The sequence below is a fragment of the Labrus bergylta genome, chromosome 2 (assembly GCF_963930695.1).
Source record: "Labrus bergylta chromosome 2, fLabBer1.1, whole genome shotgun sequence".
Classification (NCBI taxonomy): Eukaryota; Metazoa; Chordata; class Actinopteri; order Labriformes; family Labridae; genus Labrus; species Labrus bergylta.
The window spans coordinates 30,786,935-30,808,488 of record NC_089196.1 but is presented as its reverse complement, the minus strand read 5'-3'; the positions used below and the strand labels follow the sequence as shown (position 1 = coordinate 30,808,488).

Sequence of the window (21,554 nt, the reverse complement as noted above, 5' to 3'; positions counted from 1 at the left end):
TCCAAAAATCATTGAGATGTCGGGTTCTCCTAAAGTTAAAGAAATTTAAGCATTTAAAGATCATTCATATTCGATATAGGCTACATTGAAAGGATCCACTCAGAGAGGAGTGGGGCCCTTTCCTTTCTTTGCCCAGTTGTCCCTGAATGAATGATCCTGCTCTGTCCTACAGACGTTTATTTAGCCTATTAATACATTTTAATGTTATCATGTTGATGTATTTTTCTCTCTCTCCTCTGACTTCCCTCTTCTCTTACTGAGATTTGCATAGGCTGAACAAGCTGACTGTTCTGTTTTTCCTATTTTCTTTTTTTTGTATATTTTTGTTTGTATGGAACCTTTTATAAACAGCCTATCTACCCATTTATCGTGCCCTTTTAATCCTTTACTGGTTCGTTTAATATGGGTTCACCTGCTCTGTTTTTCACCGCATTAGGGGGATTCAAGACGCACCTGGCAACCCAGATCATCCTATTCTGGCAACACACACTACGGCTGTTCAGCAGCTAGCTACTTCTCCGTGACCGTCTGCACGGTGACCCGACACATCCGCTTATATTCAACGCCTTCGAGCATTATGTCGGTAAGTACTATTACCTAACGATAAAGGACACCTACATCATTCTAAACAACGTGAATTCGAGTTTCTCAGTTGTCTGGAGATATGTTTCTCTCTCTTAAAGATGGCGGCTAGCTTAAGTTAGCTTAGCATCTGATGGTATGAATGGCGAGCGTCGTCGGGTTTAGCTAAAGTGGTTAGCATAGATGCTAACTTAAATTACATTGAGACTGGCTGATGTTTCTTTATTCTGCTCAGACTTTATTTGTGTCTACACAGCATCACCATGACATCCACCAGATGACCAGTCAGTGATGAACTAAAACAGTTCTGTCCTCGATGATGTCTACAAAGTGTTGTTATGTTTAGATTAAGAGGGGGGGGCAACTGGCGGCCCGGGGGCCACATGCGGCCCCCATCAACCCTCAACGTGGCCCCCAGGTTCATTTTTTACACATCAATGAATTGGAAACATGAAGAACACATGATGAAATCTGCCATGAAATCATGAAAACCAGAAATGTGTCCATGATAATATTTGATCACAGGTATATGTTGAGATAAATTTGAGACTGTAATCGTTTAATTTGGCCCCTCTGGCAGTGAGAATTAAATGAATGTGGCCCTTGCTGTCATAAAGGTGCCCATCCCTGGTTTGGATTAAGGCAGGGCAGTGGTGTAGTGCAGGAGTAATAGTATACACACTTAATTTTCAGTCACCAGAGGGTATAACTACCTCTAAATCCCCTCTGGGTCACACTATTATTGACGTTTATCTTCTGCTGGACGGTTCACTTAATAAAATAATTTGGGGTTAAAGGTTAAGAGTTTCTTCAGGCTTCACTACACCTCTGGATTTAGGCGACTGAAGTGTTGTCACATTCAGACTAGCTACATCAGTATCTTCTTTTAAATCACTTTTAAAAACACATTTTTATAATATGGACCAAAACTCATATCTCAATATTGATTAAAGTTGAAAGGCAATACTTGATATATATCACATTTTATTAACAGTGAAAACATGTGGAAAATAAACTACCTGTTTGTGAATTTAAAAAGTAATATTATAAAATAAAAATGTTGCTTAAATACAATAAAAGAGAGAGAGAGGAGGAGCAGGGTTCAGAGGGACAGACAGACAGTCATCATCAGTGAGATGAGAAAAAGGTGACCTGGCACCTCTGTAACGTTATTTTAATGCAACATAAACTATATCGATATTGTCTTACCCGATATCTTGTTTGAAAATATATCGATATATCTTAAAAACTCGATATATTTCCCAGCCCTAGTTTCATCCAGGATGTTTTTATTTGTTTTACTGTTAACTTTAGCCGATCTTTGTCTCAGTTGTTTCTCTTTTCTCTGTTAGTTGGATGATTGCTGCACTGTTGTTTTATTTTTCATGCTTTTAATAGGATTTTATTGTCGTGTATTTGACAGTTGGGATTTTTTCTTTTTTCTGTAACGTCCTCTGTGACGTTGGTTTTGATAAGTGCTTTATAAATAAACTTTATTATTATTATTTTAGAGCTTGTTGGTAGCTGCCTGACACCGATCACATTAACTCAATCTGACCAACCCTTAAACCCTCAACTTTAATCATCAAGAGCTGCATTTATTTATTTATCAGGGACAATACATTTAATTAGAATTTATTTATTTCGTAGGGACAATGCTAATTTCCAACTCTTCAGATTCAAAAAACTTTATTTATCCCAGAAGGGCAATTCAGTTTCACAACCTACCGAGCCCTTGAAAAACGCTAAGACAACATAAAGGAAACAAACACATCACCACAGCATTCAAACAGTTACATTCACATGTCAGAAACAACAATTCAACAGACGAATAGGTCGTCAAGTGAGAAAGCCAGCGCTATCAATCTACAATTTCCTAATACGATGACAGACTTGTTCAGCATCAATAGCCTGATAGCTGAAGGGATTAACTCTTGTCCCTATTTGGGCCCTGACCTATTTGTCAGGGACAATACATGCATGCATTGTTGCATATTATTAAAGTGAAACTGATGCAATGTATATAGGACTTCTAGCCATGGCTAATTTGCAGTATTTGTCCCTGGTTAGGCATTTAGGAAATAACATATATGATATAAAAACACTGTAAAATCGACAGACAAACAGACAGTTGCAGCAGACATAAGATACACAGCAACATAGATGCATAAAAACAAACAGTAAAGCAGACACAGACACGCAGATTGATGATGATGACTAAGAATAAGAATTAAGATAAGCTGCATGAAGGAGAATAAAAGCAGCCTGATTAACATTTAGGTGAAGTAAGTTAGTTACCTTATTGAGTGATCAACCTACTATTTCAGCATAAGCCTTTCTTAGAAACAAACCTCATTGTAGTAAAAACAGATTCAGGATACAGTGACATGATGAAATCGAGCAGACCGTCATTGTTGGTGTGAATCTCATTTGAATTGAAAAGTTTGATGCAAGGAATCAGTACATAGTCTTAAGTCTTTATCATTCATCTCTATTTTTTAGCTTCATTCATATTAAGGTTTTCAAACAGGCTTATTTTAGAAACAGTTCAGGCTGCTTGCCTTTGGGAGGATAATTCAAACTAGGACATTGATTCTTGAGCATACTCTACCTCACTAATTTGCCCATGGTGTTTCTTTTTTTAATTCTTGCAGGCCAGTGACAATGACTCGGACGATTTGACCAGAACAGACTCCCCAGTTCATCACAGAAAAAAACACAGCATGGAGGCTTCTCGATCTCCAAGAAGCTCTAAACACCACCATTCACGGTCGAGGTCACGCTCCCGGGACAGAAAACGTTAGTATAAAGTAACATCACTGAACATGATATGTGTGGTATGAAATCATTTGACGCTGCATACACACTCGTGAGATTTCAGGCACCCTATGATTGAGTCATAGAAACCTCATTCATCACGAACATGTAGTGTTGGAATTTGATAGATTTTTTTTTTTAATTCAGCCTCTGGACAAAGTCTACATTGTAATTTTAATTTCAAAGTTTCATCATAGAAAGGGTCATTTCCCAAACGACACAACTAACCATATCAAATGCTTCAGTGTATGTTTTTCATAATGTCTTCTTCTAGTTGTGATTTTTTTGTAAAGGTCAGTTATAACTGTATGACTCTCCTCTGCTGTTTCCAGGTGACAGAAAAAACAGACGGAGTCGCAGCAGGAGCAAGGAGGTAAATAAAACATTTATTTCTATGACTAGAAACACATTTGATGTGATTTGAGAGGTCATAAGTTGTAATTCTTGTTAGTTTTTTGGTCGAGGTGAGTATGTTTTGTTACATCATAAAAAGCTACAATAACCAAATTAAAAAAACAGAAGACATAGATGGGCTTGCTCAAATGGCGGGAGGTCCTTTTTGACCCTCCCACTGTTGACATGTCTCCTTCTATATCTCTCATCATTTGTATTTGCTATCTGAAATGGTGAAGAGTAGATTTTTTTTTTGTTAAATCCTGTGTGTAGATCACATGATAACATTTCTACAATAAATCATACTCAGCGTGCTAATGCACGAAGAGACTGAACAGAAGACCCTGCTGACATAGCAAAATAATATGTCTACTACTGGGACAGGTAACTATCTGCCATTCAAACTCTGTATGCCTCACACTTTTAGCAGAAACATGATCATTTACTCTTGAATCTCTTTAAGCAAGGGATGGGCATTATTATGCGAATGAAGCCAAAGAGGAACTTGAGTGATTATAAAGTTTTACCTGTCAGAGTAATTCATCCATATTTAGTTTGATGACCTATTCCGGCTCACCTGAGAAAACGATTCTGTGAAAATTTCACTAAAGATGTTGCTGAGGAAAGTTAGAACTGAAAAAAATAGAGGAAACATTTGTATACATGGATTTGTGTAATAAAGAAAGTGATTCTTGTTGTTTTATTTACATTCATTAATCGGCGTATGTGGTATGATTTCGGTGAGATAAATTAAGTACGTTGGATGCCCATCCCTAAGTCACCTTTGAGTGGGTTCAGGCTCAGAAATGTAGGCATCATTGAACTGATGTTGTTGCTAAATTGACAGTTTTCCCTGACTGGATTGGCACATTTTAAGGTTTGCATGCAGACAGATTAAAGACCCAAGAGGTTCCAAACATTGCTTTGATTGATTCCTGTAATTATGTCGACATTTGTGTAGTGGAAAAACTCGAGCATGACAGACTTCTCACTCTTGCTATCATGGTTACAGAATGGTATCCTATAAATGTTATTTCAGTAGATTTGCAATGACAAGGTTTTTTTTCAGCCTCTCAAAAACTTATTACATACCTTCTGCTGTAAGCCATGGTACTAACTCTTTTTGTTGCACTATTTTCCTGAAAGAGACAACTTCTTCTTAAAACAGGCACGAAAGAGGGACTCTGAGAAGCCAGCCAAATCACACAGAAAAACAGACGAGCAGGAAGAGCCAGAGAGACTCTCCGCTGAGAAAGGCGAGGAGCGGTCCAGGCGCAAAGACAGAAAGCCCTCCAAAGGCCGAAGCGTGTCCAGGTCACACTCCAGAGAGAGGTCAGTGCCGTCATGGACGATGCGTCTCCTTGATGCTTTTGCTGAAAGCCTTATAGCTTTAAGTATCTCTATCATCATTAAATATACATTAGACCTTCTTTTATTCTTGACAGTCAACGCTTTGATATTGATCCTACTGCATTCAGGCGGCATCACAGCAAAAGTAAAGACAAGCGGCGATCGAGATCACGCAGCCGGGACAAGAAGAAGAAGGCCCGGTCTCGCTCAGGTTCAAGGACCAAACATCGTCATCACAGCAGAAGTCGCAGTAAGAGCAGGTGGGTTTGATCAAAGTGTTGAATGTCTTGCAGTGGTCAAGTGTTTGTGAACTTCTTTCTTGCAGTGGTTGCCACTCCACATTAAATTAACAGTATTTTCATTGTTTTTTTTAAAACATTTTTTCCCTCCAGAGAGCGAAAGAAGAGGAGCGAGAAAGTGCGCAAAAAGAGTCGCAGTACACCCGTTAATCCGCCTGCGTTCCGGGGCCGAAACACAGCAATGGATGCACAAGAGGCTCTGGCCAGGAGGCAAGACAACAGCTTACATGACATTTCAAGACACCAGGGATTGGCTACTTCAGTTACCAAGAGGGCCACATTCATTCTGTTTACACTGCCAACTGAGGGCCAACTGGTTACAAACTGTAGGGAACTCTCAGTGAGACGAGTAAAGGAACTTCTGTTTGAACAAAAGGAACAAATATACAGCTTTCATCAGAACATATTAAACCCACATTTACATTTTTAAACCCAATATTAAATGGTTAATTCATGAGTTAATTGAAGCGAATTCAAGCGCCTTTGTCAGTGTAGTGAACAGAGTGTTTAGCTGGTTGTTAAAGTATATTTTACTTAATATTTCTAATTTGTTTCAAAAGCGCTTCATAAAAGAGATTCAACATTTATATCTGCTCATTTCTTGCAAAGAAATTACTTAAAAAGTCTAATATATTTTTTCTTTATGCAGGTTAAAGTCTTTTATGGCAGATTTTGTAATGTTTCTTTCATGTTTACAATTTGTTGAGATTTGGCTTTGACTTGCGGGCACAGACCGTGTAACTTACACATCCACATTTTCAGTGTGGCCGAGGACCGTTGTTGCATTTTCTCTTCAATCCCTAACTTTCCCCTGTTTATTTTTGTCACACATTGTGGATGTCTCCAACATGTAAGGCTATGATTCTTTTGCTCATAGGTTGCATTTTCCCTCTAGGCTACACAGCAGTGAGCACAATATGTGTTAAAATCAATTGAGTAAATGCTCTTCACTTGTTTTTCTGCCCAGACTGGAGCGAGCCAAGAAACTGCAGGAGCAGAAGGAGAAAGAAATGTTTGAGAAGCAACAGCAGCAGCAGGAGATAGCTGCAGGTAAGAGGAGATTATCCGTCCAAATATTAAAACCTCGATTCATCTAGACTTATTTATGCTGATCCATATATTTTATTTGCAGTGACTGCACCCATTGCAGTAGCTGCTGCTGCTGCAGCCGCAGCTGCCTCGAACCCGGGCCTCAACGTTGCAGCCCTGCTGGCTTCTGGGACGCAGGTGACGCCTCAGATTGCCATGGCAGCGCAGATGGCTGCCCTTCAAGCGAAAACACTGGCAGAGACTGGCATCGCTGTGCCCAGCTACTACAACCCATCGTCCGTAAATCCCATGAAGTTTGCAGAGCAGGAGAAAAAGAGGAAGATGCTATGGCAAGGAAAGAAAGAAGGGGTCAGAGTGGGTTTTCAACTTAAAATATGTACACTTGAAAATGACGGTTTTAAAAAGCAAGATATCAAACATTTGTATATGAAGCTCATTGTTTTTTGTTTTTAATCCGTAAGGACAAGTCCCAGACAGCTGAGCTATGGGAGAAGCTGAACTTTGGGAACAAGGACCAAAATAATAAATTTCGCAAACTAATGGGTATTAAAGTGAGTGTAACTTTTGTTTCTTTCTCTTACTCAGCAAGGTTTTGGACAAATCGTTCGTTTTGGCCTTTGAACATTAAATTCAGAGTTGTTTTTAATTTGCTTCTTTCGCTGCCTTTGCAGGATGATGAAGCCGAAGCTCCCAAACCACTAAATGACGAGGGCATGCAGACTCTTCAGAAGCAGGAAGAGATGTTTAGGAACCTCGACGTTCAGTACGAGATGGCTCGCTCGCAGACGCACACCCAGAGGGGAATGGGCCTCGGCTTCACCTCCTCCTTCTCCCGCGGGATGGATTCTATTTAGAGCTAGACGTCCGGTGTCCGCTGTGTGTGCCACACTCGTCTGATCATATAGGACCATAAACTCATCGCTAGCCTTCAAGCTTGCATGGATGTTGCTCTGAAATCTGCAATTAATTTAATGACAAGTATCTTACACATTTGAACATTTTCGTGTAAATAGCCGGATGCTGAGTTGGTCTCAGTGATTGTGAATCTGTACATCTACCAAAAGAAAGCATCAGGTGGACTGCTCGATGCTGGTTACAGTTAGATATTTGTTTGACTAATGTGGTAGCTTTTTTTAACCTCAAATATATGTTAATATGTGATTGTTTGAACATACGACTGAATATAATGTGGTTTAAGTGCACACTGTTTACATCCTTTTTAAAGAAGGTGTCTGAAGTCGATCTAGAATGGTCTGAATCCCAGAGGTTTGTGTTTCCTGCTGGAGACAGCGAGTTATAAAAGACACTGTCTCCAGCAGACAAAGATGTGCGGGAGAGGAGGAATCACATGTTTCAGATGTTAAAAATAAATTAGTTTTGTGTCTAATACTGTTTTTCATACATCACCTTCCTTCATTTTTGTTTTGTGTGGCATCCATTTTTCTCTAGCAAGGACAACGCCACAAAAATATGTCTGAGATCTTCAATGATAAATCATCTGACTGTATGTTGAGGTCGTGATTGTGATGCACGAGGATGTTGTCAGTCGGCAGGTCTGGGAGGATGGACTGACAGCAGAGCAGAGAGAGTCCTAGGATGGGGGTTTTAATCCTGCCTGAGCCGATCAGAGCCCAGACTGTGCCGAGAATTAAAACAATATGAAGGGACGAGGAAAGAGGATGGTTAGAGGAAAGGAATGGAGGATGGGTGAAACATCTGAGACAAACAGGGTGGTGTGGTATAGCTGGATAGTTGGCTTATCAGGTGGTTGAAGGTGTGCTTTGGGTGTCGCCCTGCTCCCGAACATAAGGCGCAAGTTAATAAATTAACTTCATTTGTTGAAATAAAGACAATGTGGGTGCTAGGGCTGGGTTTCAGGAAACAAAGAAACATCAAAAGTTATTTTCAGTATCAGTTTAGATTTCTGTACGATAAGGTCGTTTTAAATGTTCAAACCTTTTGGACACCATGTATTTTTCAACTCAACAAAGCAACACTCGATAAAGACGCAAAAAGTTACGTCCATATCTCTTACAGATACCAAAGGAGTTGACAAGTGCTGTCTAAATTGCACAAACGCATTGGAAATGTATGTATGCATATGTATATATGCAACTCAGACTGCGTGCACAGGTTTGCCTGGATTGATTTCTCTACATATGCTTTAAACCTTGACAGCAAACATAGAAGATAATAATAATGTGGCCAAAGTGTTCAAAACTGGGATATTTTTCTTTACCACTGTACAATCTCTTGTTAATTTAGTGCTTAATAGTATTGAAAAGTATCCAAGCTTTGGAAAAAACAACTATTTCAAAATAAAAGCATGTTGAGAGGAATAGCACAAATACTGTACATTGGCCACAGTTTGCTTTGGTGATGTGCTAATGTGTTTGTGCTTTTTAAACAGTGTTAGTCTGCAGTTTATGATAATTAAAAACATAAAATAATCAAAAGCTGGATGCCTTGGACATGATCTATTTTTGTTGCTGTGGTGTCCATTTAATTTGAGATTTACTGGTATTACATCAAAGCTTAAAATGATGGTATCAAGACAGCCCTGCTACATAATCAAATAATATTATATAACAGATTAAAATGGACAGCTTTAGTCACCTGCAATTATATTTATGTAATTGGAAACAGGATCACCCAGCCCGCCCCCTTTTTACAAAACCTGGTGTAAGAATGCAGAGAACAAAGACTCAAAGGAAAAAAAGCACAACTTTGAATTAAAAAAATAAACTCATTTATTAGAATAATCAAAGTGCACATCTTTCTGTTTCCACCCAGCTCTATTTACATATCAGACTTGAGTACAGCACGTGAGCCACACCAGTGATGAGGTTGTGGTTGGCGAACTCGAGGATGAGAAGCAGGATCGGGTACTCGCTGCGTCTCTTCTCCAGGGTGGACTCGTCACTCAAACCCATCCAGTGAAGCAGCAGTGTTCGCATGGCTTCAGGGAACAGCTCCGTGGTCAGCTCCTCTGCGGGGGGCAAGTCGCTGATCCTTTCGATGTGGTGAACTTTAAAGCCCTCCACTTTGTGACTGATGCTGCTGTTGGCTGCGTGAAACTGCTGCCCAAGCCAGCGTCCAACACAACATAACAACGGGCTGGAGTAAACACCCCCCCAGTCTTTGGCCTTCAGCAGGGCTAGCACAGCCTCTTTCACATCTTTTTCTTCCAGATTCCCGCTCATGCATTGATTAACGGTCTCTAAAAGCAGCAGGATGGTTTCAAGATAGTCTGCGGGGCTTTCAGAGAGTTTGTCATGCAGGTCCTGCAGCTTTCGTCTCACTGTGGAAACGTCTCGACTGCGTGGCTCAGTGTGCAAAGTTTGCTTTGACTGAGAACAATAATCGTGATCGGCCGACGCTGATGGGTCACCTGTGTCGCTATCGTACGCGTCCACCGACTCCTGGCCAACACGAGGTAGTGACATTTCCTCCTTTGATTGTGCATCATGCACGTTGCTGGACGGTGTTAAATCCAGCTGCACACTGAGGCTGTAACTCGTTTTCAGCGGGCTGGCATTGATCTGCATTTTCCAAACATCCTAAAAAGGAACGGCAATAATTAATATCAAAATGTATGAAATGTTGTAGCTTAAAATAGATCATCTTAAGTGTTCTGTACCTGGAAGTTCTCGAGCACAGCGAGCTGCTCTTGCTTACTGTACATCTCAAAGGCGACTCGAAAAAGCCCTTGAATACTGTAGAACCAGAGGCTGTTATTTACAGTCGGCACCTTCAACCCGTGGAACCTGAAAGCTGACACAGGCAGAAGAAATTGTAAAAATGTTCCTGTGCGTAGGCGTGTGCATTGATTTTTTTATTTATTTTTTGCCCTCTCTTGCATTTTACCTGAGGAGAAGTGAATCTTTGTTGCCAAGCCTTTCTTGGCAAACTTGGCATGGTGTCTCGGATGGTTCTCGGTGCGGATGTCGGTGTTGGAGAAGAGATCAGCTCCTAAATAGAGAGGGACGGCAGCACTCTGAAACGGACACAGAGATGAAATGTTTGAAATCAAAGTGCCATCGGGTATTTTTTATTAAGAAATGGAGAAAAGTGAAACGATGAAAAAGATCATTTCAAGAAAGAAGTTAGGAACTACATTAAAGTCATTGGTAACAGTTTGTATAAATGCCATCGATGTTAAAAACTAAAATATGGAAACATGGTATGGGACCATTTTTTCAGGATATTTAAAGTCCCCAGTGAAACAGAACTTTGAGAGTAATGCTGCATTCATGTGCTCCCAGTTTCCGAGTTGGGAAGTCGTTCTTCCGACTTCAGTGTGTTAACATAATTAGTTTGTTAAGTCGATGCTACCAAGAAGATGTGAGGAATGTCTCTGTTACAAGTTAAAGTCGAGTAAAAAGTAAAAAGTTGATGTGCAATACGTGAATTAATAAAAAAAGTATCATTAACATTAACAAAACATCTTTTGCCCCGCATGTGATGACGATTATGACGTCAAGTCGGGCCCCTAATTCTTTGGCATTCATGTGCATTTTACAACTCAGAAAGTTTCCGACACCTGTACATGTGTTGGTAGTATTTTTCAAAGTGATGAAAAATCTCATCCTTCTGTCTTAAGTTAAATATATCACTCATTATTATATCTGCTAATGGAACTGAAGAAGGCTGTAACCGCTTCTGTTTATTCTACAATTCACTTTATCCAAAGCGACGTACATCAGAGAGTAAGTACAACACAAGCAAGGATCTAGAAAAAAGGGAACAATGTCAGTAAGAGCAAACGATCAGCTTTGAGTCTGATTGGACACACAGGTGCTGACAGGAAGTGACCCGAGGCAAAGCACAACATTGAGGGCAGTTCTTGAGAGCTCTAATCAGTATAGAAACCATCTTATAAGTCATCGTTATCAAACAAAAACCATCGTCATTACCATCATCATCATCAATAATATGGAGACCATCATCATTAAGTTAGTAGGTATTCATGAAAGAGCTGGGTCTTTAGTTTTTTCTTAAAGGTGCAGAGGGACTCTGCCACCTACCCATGGCAGCAATTACAGGCTTAAAAAAACAAGCATAAAGAAATAATCAATCATATTTCTGATGGTCATGTTAGCTTTTCTATCTCATACAGAGGCATCAACATTGTATTCAGATTGTTTCATAACCAGATAAAACTCCCTCACAGGAGCTTTAAGTGAAGGGATTGTTTGCACCCTCTCGCTGGGCTTCTGGGAAATGAAGTCATAAAAACAAAACTAACCCCTTCCTTTAAAGAGTTAGGCACACAACACATCTTGAGAGCATTGCAGTGGGAGCACCAACTCACCTGGTTGGGACACTCTGTCAGGCTGAACGACGTGAGGTTCGCCCATGGGTTCGCCAGGTAAATGAAGCGAACTTTCCGCGAGCCCCCGTCCCACTGCGGTAAGGTCAGGTGGATGGTGGAGCTGCTGGACATCGCTGAAGGCAAACGAAGCTTCTCACTTTGTCATTAATGTGTTTCAATGTGTTCTGTGTTGTAGAAAAAGCTGAGTAATTCACTAAAACCATGTAAGCAAAGGTAGAGAAGTCAAACTGACGTAAAAACGCGAGGAGGCACGACGAAACGTAACAAATGACGAAGCAGTGTTCAGCCCTCAGTTCTGTCTTACAGACCTAAGACGCTGTGATAAATGCAGATGTTAATGTTAACATTTTCCCGATTGTTGTTTTTATCCTGTGAATCACTTTGTAAACCTTGTTTTGGTAAGGTGCTATATAAATAAGGTGTATTATTATTATTATTTTTATGGCTTCCATACATCATTCAACCATAGCATTCAACATTGACGGGCTGTCCCTTTATTGACATTTTAATGTGAGCATTGTGTATCATACAGTGTAAAAAGTACGCTATGTGCTATTTTCTCTTAATTTTAGGCCAAAACTTGTCATATACATAGGTTGGGAAAAGTAGTAGTAGTAGTAAATATTTATTTCGGTCCATGACCACAAAGCATAAAACATACACGAACAATAATAAAAACCAATGGTCGAAAAGGTGTAAGATGAAGCCGAGGCTTATGATGCCTACCCTTTGAACATTTCATTTATACAGTATATCAAAACAAGAGTAGCTGCAAAACAAACAAACAAAGTAACCTGATTTCACAAAACAGAAAACAGTTGTCAGTTAATCAAATCAAAACAACAACAGGGAAAAAATAAATAAATGAAAAGCTTCCATAAATGATAAATTATAGTCAGACTATAGTTATAAACTATTATATACTTTCTATACGTTTATATTCCATATGTCATAGAGCAACAATATTACCATATGAATATACATTATACTCCAGGCTCCCTCTATACACACTGTTATACATTTACTAATTTACTTTACACATTAAAACAATCTATCTTATCCTGTTGACTAATCTGTTGTTCAGTGAACCTTAAATACAACGTTGAGGGCCTACGTCACTGTTGTCAACTGGTTGTCAGGTGACAGCAGGAGGACCAATGAGGACGAAGAGCAGTTGATTTCACCTCTGACCTCCGTGTGTGCGGCGTTGAAGCTGGATAAAGATGGCTGAAGTGGATTTCGGGGATAGTGAGCTCTTTGAGCAGCTCGATGATGACTCTGCTCCTCTCGTCCCGACACACATCCGCTTCACGGAGGATGATAACGATGAAGAGGAGGAGGGGGAGCCGGAGGAGACGATCCGGATGCGGAGCAGGAGCAGACTGGAGGAGTTTGATGAGCACATCCGGAGACTCACGGAGGAGAATATCCTTATGTGGGCTACAGCTAGCTGTTAGCATCATGTTAGCATAGTGAGGAGCCTTCTGTCTGTAAACAGAAACATCACCACCTGAAAACTGTTTTTTATTGTCTTTATGTCGTTTTTCTTTAACTCTAAGTTCACATAAAGGTTTGAGAAGAAAGTTAAACATCCTCACACGACCAAGGTAAAAACACTGACTGTCGTTTAACTTGATAATAAAACGAAACTGCAGATCAAACACTGATTTGCTCCTGACTTTTCAGCGGGATCACGATGGAAGATGTCAACATTGACGGACCAGTGCTTCAAATCCTTTATGCAAACAACATCATCTCCAAGTAAGCATCATTTCCCATCAGTAAAAGTGTGCAGCTGTCTGGTGTTTGCACAAACATGGCTCTGAAATCTACTAAAAATACTTAAAAATAAATAAAAAACACAGGCGAGATCCCAAAACTACGGAGTCCCTGAAGTCCCAAAATGTAAGAAATAGTATCTTGTGAGATAATTAAATTGGGCGCATAAGATTTGTTTCCATACCACAGTAATGTAAGTCCTGCCCACCCCCAAATTGAGATATTTTTTTTATTTTCTGTTGTAAGAAAACTCCTGCACAATGTCTAGATTGCACAAATACATGTGCAACGTTTCGGTTCCATAAAGGTTTCCAATGTATTTGTGATATTTAGACCGTATCACCCTCACTGCTCTCTGTATGTTTGTAAGAGACGTAAAAGGTAAAGGTGTGTCTTCATAATGACAATAATAATAAGACATGTTATTTAAAGGCGCCTTACAGAGCAGAGATAAAAACAACACAACGATAAGATTAACATAAAAAACAGAAATGTACAGGATGTAAAGGAGTTATGAGAACGGGTGGAGAATGATCCGTTTAAAAAGATGTGTTTTGAGATGAGAGTCGATATTACAGATTTGTGGTGGGAGGGAGTTCCAGAGGTGGGGGGGCAGAGCGGCTGAAGGCCCTGGACCCCCCCATGGTGGACAGGCGGGCGGGTGGTGCAGTGAGTTGAATGGAAGAAGAACCTGAGAGTGCGGGTAGGTGTGTTGATGTGCAGGAGTTCAGAGAGGTGAAGCGGGGCGAGGTTGTGGATGGCCTTGAAGGTGAGAAGCAGCATTTTGTGAAGGTGATGCGATGTTTAACCGGGGAGCCGGTGAAGCTGCTGTAGGACAGGGGTGATGTGATTAACAGAGGGATTTGTAAAAGGAGGTGTGAAGTGTCAGCATGTGCCAAACTTTGACTCTGAATTGACCGCCTCGTCCTTTTCTCTGATGCCAACTTTGGATTAAAATATGACTGAAGTTTCTGAACGTTTACTTCTATTGAAATCCGAGCTTGTATCATACTAAAACCTGTGGTATTGAAAAGTATCAAACATTTACAACCTTATCCCTAATCAGCTGAACTAACAGTATATTAATTTATGTTCTTGTTCAATCTAAGTGTGCATAATGAAGCCTTAAACAACATGACCTGTCTCCTCTTTAGACAATGTCGTCAAGAAATAGAAGACGGTATCTGCAGTGTGATTTTGAAGCATCAGCAGCTGGGCAATGAAACGAAAAAAACCACCTATCAAATTAAAGCGCAGGTATGAATCCAAAATGTGACTGTGAGTAATAAAAGGTGAGCTCTTACTAATCAAAAACATTTTCTTTGTGTGTGAAGAATTCAGCTTTTGCTTTGGACGAAGAGCCACAGAAGTCGTCCTTCAGTGGAGTGAAAACAGAATCCTATACAGTGAGTATTTAATGTTGGTTTTAGCACGTCACAAAATGTCTGTGTGTAGCTTTTAGAATATATCAACATGTCAAACTGTCCTCTTATTTCTCTGTCTCAGGTGGTTGGAAGCGTTTTACATTTTACTACTTTCAGTGTTGACAAACTTGGCCAGCCTCTGGTGAATGAAAACCCCCAAACGACGGATGGATGGGAGGTTCCAACGTATCTTTAAGATGGAGAACATTGACTCATCATCAGGACTCGACAGCTTTTGTCTGTCGGGTTATTTCTTTAGAAGCTGTAACGCACAAGTAGAAAACTGTTCCGCCATAGAGGAAAGAGTGAGGAAAGAAAAGACGTCCACATTTAAATTTATTCCAAACAATCTCCTGTGAGCTCTAAATCAAAAATAGACAGGAAGACGTAGATTTTGTGAGTTTTCTTTGCACAAGCATGATTAAAACTTCCTGAATTGCCTCAAAGCTATCACCAGGTTTTCAACCAAGTCATTGGCACGGATGGAGTGGAAGTAGAGATGAAAGATAAAAGGTACGTCTGGTGTTACTTAATGAGCTTCTATATATTAACCTGCTTTACAGTGTGTGTGTGTGTGTGTGTGTGTGTAAGCATATAATGAGTCATCACTTATCTGTTCACTGTAGATCAAAATCCATTTGTTTCAACTGCGGTCTGAGCAGCCATCAGATGAGAGACTGTCCCAAGGTAAGAAGGAGTAAATATTGATTTTGTGAACCAAGCTCAATCAAAGTGTCACAACTGTATTAACCATGTGTCCACGATCTTACCTTCTTAGCCTAAAGACATGGCTGCAATAAACGAGAGAAGAAAGGAGTTCAATCAGGGCAACAACCAGGCCATGCAGAGTAACCAGAGATACCACGCTGATGAAGTGGAGGAGCGCTTTGCTAAATACAAGGCTGGAGTCATGAGGCACAACTCTTATTTTATACACATCATACAAAACATACTGAACATGCAGTACCTACTGGAGTGAGTTTAGGTCGATCTTGATCACTGAATGTTGTACACTGTTGTGCTTTATGACAGCGAGGAGCTCTTGACTGCTCTGGGACTCGATGGCAACGCCCTCCCCCCTCTGATCTATCGCATGAGGCAGCTAGGCTACCCACCAGGTTGGCTCAAAGAGGCGGAGATGGAAAACTCCGGCCTGGCTCTTTATGATGGAAATGGTACGTTTTGAATTGAAAGTCTTGTGGAGCCAGATGTTTTCATTTCAGTAAATTTGTGTTAAAAGTTGTTAGACTGATATTGAAATATGCAGAGGTTGGGTTGAAACTTAGTTTTTTTTTGTTTCTAGTTTCCAATGATGGTAATGCGACAGACGGTGCCAATTCCCAAAACACCTCCTATGATGTTTCCAAACTGGTGGATTTCCCGGGTTTCAATGTCCCTGCCCCAAACATGAAAGATGTAAGTCTGACAGAGTGATCATAGTGATAGGAGAGCAATGTGTCCATCAAAAACCTAAAGGTCTACCGAGTCAAGACCACACTAACCGAGAACAAGACAAACCTGATACCAGAGTGCCCCGAGACCAAGACAAGACATTTAGGGATCGATAACGTGTTGAGACCAAGACCATAAATCTTGTTTGCATTTGGTCTTTTTAGAAAGTTGTGTTTTCCTTCTAATGACAATAACGGAAAAATAGCCTTTCAGTGGTGGTGATTTAAAATCAAGAGTCCGCCCAGTCTGAGACCGAGACAAGACCGAGTAAAAATGCTTTAGACTTCGAGGTTAGACCGACACTTTCATTTTACTCAAGAAACCATGACGATTGATCGATGCTATTACTTATCCATGGAGTTTGTTTGTTACTGGGGTGTTACGTATGTGTGTGTTACTTCTTCTTTCAGTCAAAAGGCGTCTGCATCATAATGTTTATACACTCCGTCTTATTAATTAGAAATTTGGTGTGTATTTGGAGGCAGGATGAAACCTTCACAACATTTGCACTGCTCACACTCTCTCTTCTTCTGACCTGCAGGAGTTCATGCAGTACGGCTCTATTCCAATGCAGAGCAGCCACATGAAGCAAAACTATGCGGCCTACCTGTCCAACAACTTCCCCATGGTGATTATCTTGAAGCCTCTGGTGGTTCAGTTTTTCCTATCAACACAAACTACATTAAAACTAGAATAAATCCCTGTCCCACAGTGAAGCTCCACCTTATCCTGACTTTATGGATATAATGTTCCTCCATTAGTGCAACCACATTCATCAGAACAAGATGACATTCTTCTTTTTAAAAATACATATGTAGGACTCTATTATTCTGTTGTAGTGTAAAATATAAAGTTTTAGAACGGTTGTTATTGTGGTGGAATTTCTGTAGTTATTTAGATTATAATGTACAGATGTCATTATTCACTGTTCTCTAGTGTCAGTCAGACCTGACAGAGTTCAGCTGTGATTAGAAACACCAAGTACAGCTTAGAGAGTGTCAACTGTTCTTCCTGATATCTGTAAGGATGTTTGGTAGACTTATTGTCTGCTCCAGTGTTATAGACGTCACAGTTTCCTCTAGGTGGGTCAATGTGACCCTGATAAAGTGTCTTTTAGGATATATGCGATGCCTTTTGAGAAGTTCAGCAGATGTGATTGAGCAAGACACGAGTACAGAAGTGTGATGTTGAATCATGTTGAATCATGTCTCCTCATGAGTATTCATCTGATGTATAAACTTTCATCAACGTAAGCCATCTGAGTCAACTGAGTCTTATTGTATGAAGTCAAGTCTCAGTAATTTTTTCAACAGTTATAACCTCATTGTATTGGTGCAGAAACAAAAGCCCCAAACAAACATTAAATCTGCTCTTCTCCATCTTTATGACGCTTTAAAATAAGAATACAGTATGGGAAGGTTCATCAAGCTATCAAAGGGATACATCTGGGTAACAAGGGGATGAACTCAGGAAATGTATTTCAAAAGAAAATAAATACAACAGATTCTAAATAACAGTGATGTAAGTGTTGTAATGTTAATATATATATATATATATATATATATATATATATATATAAAAACTACTCTGGTGAGGTGTATTTTGCACAACATTTGACCTTTAATGCCAGTTTCTGGAATTTTCCAATCTTCACGTGTTTGATGGAATTGATAACATGAGATTGTGTGATGACCTTTTATTGTCCCTCCCTTCAGTACTTTAAGTTCACATATTCTTCTTCTCTGTGAACAGCCCGGTGCCAACAGCAACAAGAGACAGCTTGAATGTGACTCATCTCCCCAGCTGAGGAAGAAGACGAGGTCCAGTCCTGATCGGACGTCTGACAGAAGCTCAGACATGGATATTGAATCAGGTAACTTAAGACACTTTTTTTTTATCAGCAGTCAGATCTTTGTGTGCCATCCAAGTCCTTCACAAGTAAGCTGAACAGAGTACGTTTATTTCAAGTTAGCTACAAGGCAGAAGGTTAAAATTAAAATTTGGGGAGTAAATCTCTTCACCGTTGTCTTCACCTTCAGGCATCAGTTTAATTTACTACCCTCTTAAGTCACTCAGGACAAAAATGTCCATGCCAAAAAACTGCTATAAAAATAGAACACATTGAGGACAGATGGAGGGCTGAAGTTGTGTTAAGAGATTTATGCAAAAAAAAAAAGTAGAAAACAATATGAATCTGTTCTATTTTTACAGCAGTTTTTATAAATTGGACATTTTCACCCTCCAATGTTCAAACAGGGAACTACATTTTAAATCTGATGCTACACAAAAACTAACAATGCATCAAAGTCAATATTTTGGATAATCTTTGACATATCCAAGACTGATTTAAAAAAAAAAAAAAAAAAAAATCCCCCAGCCATTGTTATATGGAAAATAACTAATTTTTTAATAAATAACATTGAAATCAAGTAATCAAACTGGCATTTAAAGGGTAAAATTCCTAAAAATGATTGAATGTTTGGTAGTTTTGAGCAGGGCTGAAGTTGTTTAAGAGATGTATGAAGAAAAAAGTTGAAAAAAATATCAATCTGTTCCATTTTTATAGCAGTTTTTTGTAAGTGGACATTTTTGTCCTTAATGACTTGAGAGGGTAGTCAATTTGTTTCTCAGTGTTCTATTGATCTATTAAAAAAAATTAAATGTGCATTCTAAAATTTGTCAAGAGAGAGTCTGTCTTGAAAAATGGTGCCAAATGCACTAACACAGACAAAGTGATGGCCAGATGAAGAGGAAACATTTGACCAAATGGACAAAAATGTCCATAGTGATGCATGAGACTCAATATTTGGCAGCTATGATTAGATTATGCCCTCACATCCTGAGGATGCTATATTCTTGTATGAATATTTTGCCCCACCTCTATAATAAACATATTTTGACTGAATCAGCTGCTTCTTTGTTGGTCTTCCCCTCAGACCCAGGAACACCTTATCATCACGGCTCAGGGGACTTCCAGTTCCAAACTCCTCTACCCCCTGGCTCTCCTTGCTTCAGTTCACCTCCTCCTCTACCCCAGGGCACTCCTCCTGCCACGCCCACTCCTCCCCCTCTCCCTAAAGGTACACCTCCTCCCACACCCACCAATGGCTCTCCGGCTCTGCGCGGGGGGAGCTGGACAGTGGTTGATGAAACTGGGGATGGAACGGAGGATGAACTGTCACTGGAGGAACTGGAGGAGCAGCAGAGGTTGATATGGGCTGCTCTAGAAAACGCAGACACCGCCACCAACAGTGACTCTGAGACACCTGCAACGGGAACTCCTGTACCCAGTTCATCGAGCGTATCCACACCTGTGCATGTGGACACAGAAACGGAAGAGGGCGAAGAAGCGATGGACACAACAAAACCTGAAGAGTCTTGTCAGAACAATGACAATCAAAGGGAACCGGAGGCTCTGAGCCCTGGGCCGATCAAAGGCGAGGAAGACAGTCCTCAGAGTCCTGAACCAGGTCCAGTCAAAGTCAAACATGACAGCCCTCAGAGTCCAGGTCCAGTCAAAGTCAAACATGACAGCCCTCAGAGTCCAGGTCCCGTCAAAGTCAAACATGACAGCCCTCAGAGTCCAGGTCCAGTCAAAGTCAAACATGACAGCCCTCAGAGTCCAGGTCCAGTCAAAGTCAAACATGACAGCCCTCAGAGTCCAGGTCCCGTCAAAGTCGAAGATGACAGCCCTCAGAGTCCAGGTCCCGTCAAAGTCGAAGATGACAGCCCTCAGAGTCCAGGTCCCGTCAAAGTCGAAGATGACAGCCCACAGAGCCCGGACTCGATGAAAATCCAGGAAGGATCCATCCAACAGGAGCCTGATCAGGGTGTCCTGCCCGGGGGTGCCGCAGATTGTGTTTCCCCTGAGCACTTTGAGAAGATAGGAGCTGTTCCTCATCGGAGCAACTTCGCAGCTGGCATTGTTCAATTTGAAGACACACCAGAATTCACTGAAGTTGCAGAAGCCACAGGAACGTACCTCAAGATCAGAGACTTGCTTAAATGTTCCCCTCGAAATTTGGCAAAGAAAAAGTAAAACACTTTATTGATTTGGAACACCAGGATACCATTTTTTAAAACAAATACTTTTATTTTCATGACCGTTTTGTCAAGCATGTGTTTTAGCTCTTTATTTTATTTTTTTACCACACTGAATTTCTGTGATTTATGCATTTGATCTGTAATCATACTACAAGGGAGAGACATTGAGGGATGTTGCAACAGCAAATGGTTTAGTATAGCTGGGGCCATTTAGTTGCATATTTTTTGTAACAGTAGTTCTTGCTCATGCTGTTCATTTTATTGTTAAAGTTATAAAATTGTCAATGTCCTATCTGCATTCTTTTCAGAATCATTGTTTGTAAATGGTTTTTCTATTTTTGTCCCTCTTACATTGCTCTTAAACCATAAAGCAAACAAGCTTGTATTTCGCTCAGTGCACTACTTTATTCAGCAGACATTTTTAAATGCAGGTCTGATTTCTTTCAGGTTATATCTTCCTAGGACAGAGTGCCTCATATGTGAAGGGTTTGATTGTTCTAGTCATTTTTAGCAGAGCTCAGTGTAAAAGTCGTCGCTGTATTGCTGTAAGCAGCTCGTGTTGATTTTCATGCACATTTCTAATGACATAGTACTACAGCAGTTTGCATTTTTTCCATGGCATTAGAATATCTTGTCGACATTCCTTTAGTATGCAATTCATCCAACTAGTGTCAATAAAGTCTGTTTCCTCTTTCAACTGATCTGCCAGAATAAGGCATCAAAAGTCTAAATACAGATTTGTACATTCAACAAAGCCAACACTTGCAGCTCTCTTCATCTGTAAATGACTTGCACATACATGCATACTGAATGCTCACACACACCTACAAACTGTACATACTTATGCAAATGTGTAGTCACAGGCCCATGTGCATGGGTGTGCAGAAAAGGCCAATACAAGGGTGGAATTATAACCCTTTGCAAAGTCATGTGAAAGCAATGGTATCTGGATTTTTTGTAGTAAAGTGGTCAAATTTCAACCATGACCTTCGCGATGACTTCCATTGACAGATGTAGGTTTTCACAGCA

The 21,554-nt window shown here is 40.2% G+C and overlaps 3 protein-coding genes across 4 annotated transcripts; 2 read left to right on the top strand and 1 right to left on the bottom strand.

Annotated features, from left to right (window-relative positions):
- The first annotated feature begins 442 nt into the window (after positions 1–442).
- On the top strand, positions 443–7,878 carry rsrc2 (arginine/serine-rich coiled-coil 2). 2 transcript variants are annotated; one of them, XM_020655912.3, is made up of 10 exons: positions 443–583; positions 3,237–3,381; positions 3,732–3,772; positions 4,961–5,124; positions 5,271–5,402; positions 5,535–5,651; positions 6,409–6,491; positions 6,574–6,839; positions 6,953–7,042; positions 7,163–7,878. In XM_020655912.3, exons 1-10 carry the CDS (start codon positions 578–580, stop codon positions 7,343–7,345), a joined length of 1,227 nt encoding a protein of 408 aa, XP_020511568.1. In that variant the 5' UTR covers positions 443–577; the 3' UTR covers positions 7,346–7,878. The 2 variants fall into 2 exon arrangements, with proteins under 2 accessions (XP_020511568.1, XP_020511567.1); XM_020655911.3 differs by having other exon boundaries at positions 6,574–6,845.
- Positions 7,879–9,223: 1,345 nt separating this feature from the next.
- si:ch211-110p13.9 (uncharacterized protein LOC562347 homolog) lies at positions 9,224–12,096 on the bottom strand. Its single transcript, XM_020655920.3, has 4 exons — positions 11,806–12,096; positions 10,359–10,488; positions 10,132–10,265; positions 9,224–10,051 (listed from the first exon to the last, which is right to left on the bottom strand). The coding sequence occupies exons 1-4, from the start codon at positions 11,935–11,937 to the stop codon at positions 9,287–9,289; spliced, it is 1,161 nt and encodes a 386-aa protein (XP_020511576.1). The 5' UTR covers positions 11,938–12,096; the 3' UTR covers positions 9,224–9,286.
- A 919-nt stretch (positions 12,097–13,015) lies between these two features.
- On the top strand, positions 13,016–21,226 carry zcchc8 (zinc finger, CCHC domain containing 8). Its single transcript, XM_065951573.1, has 14 exons — positions 13,016–13,254; positions 13,394–13,433; positions 13,513–13,587; positions 14,760–14,862; positions 14,940–15,011; positions 15,112–15,215; positions 15,477–15,542; positions 15,656–15,716; positions 15,808–15,944; positions 16,062–16,204; positions 16,333–16,445; positions 17,023–17,109; positions 18,234–18,354; positions 19,418–21,226. Exons 1-14 carry the CDS (start codon positions 13,050–13,052, stop codon positions 20,518–20,520), a joined length of 2,430 nt encoding a protein of 809 aa, XP_065807645.1. The 5' UTR covers positions 13,016–13,049; the 3' UTR covers positions 20,521–21,226.
- The last annotated feature ends 328 nt before the right edge of the window (positions 21,227–21,554 follow it).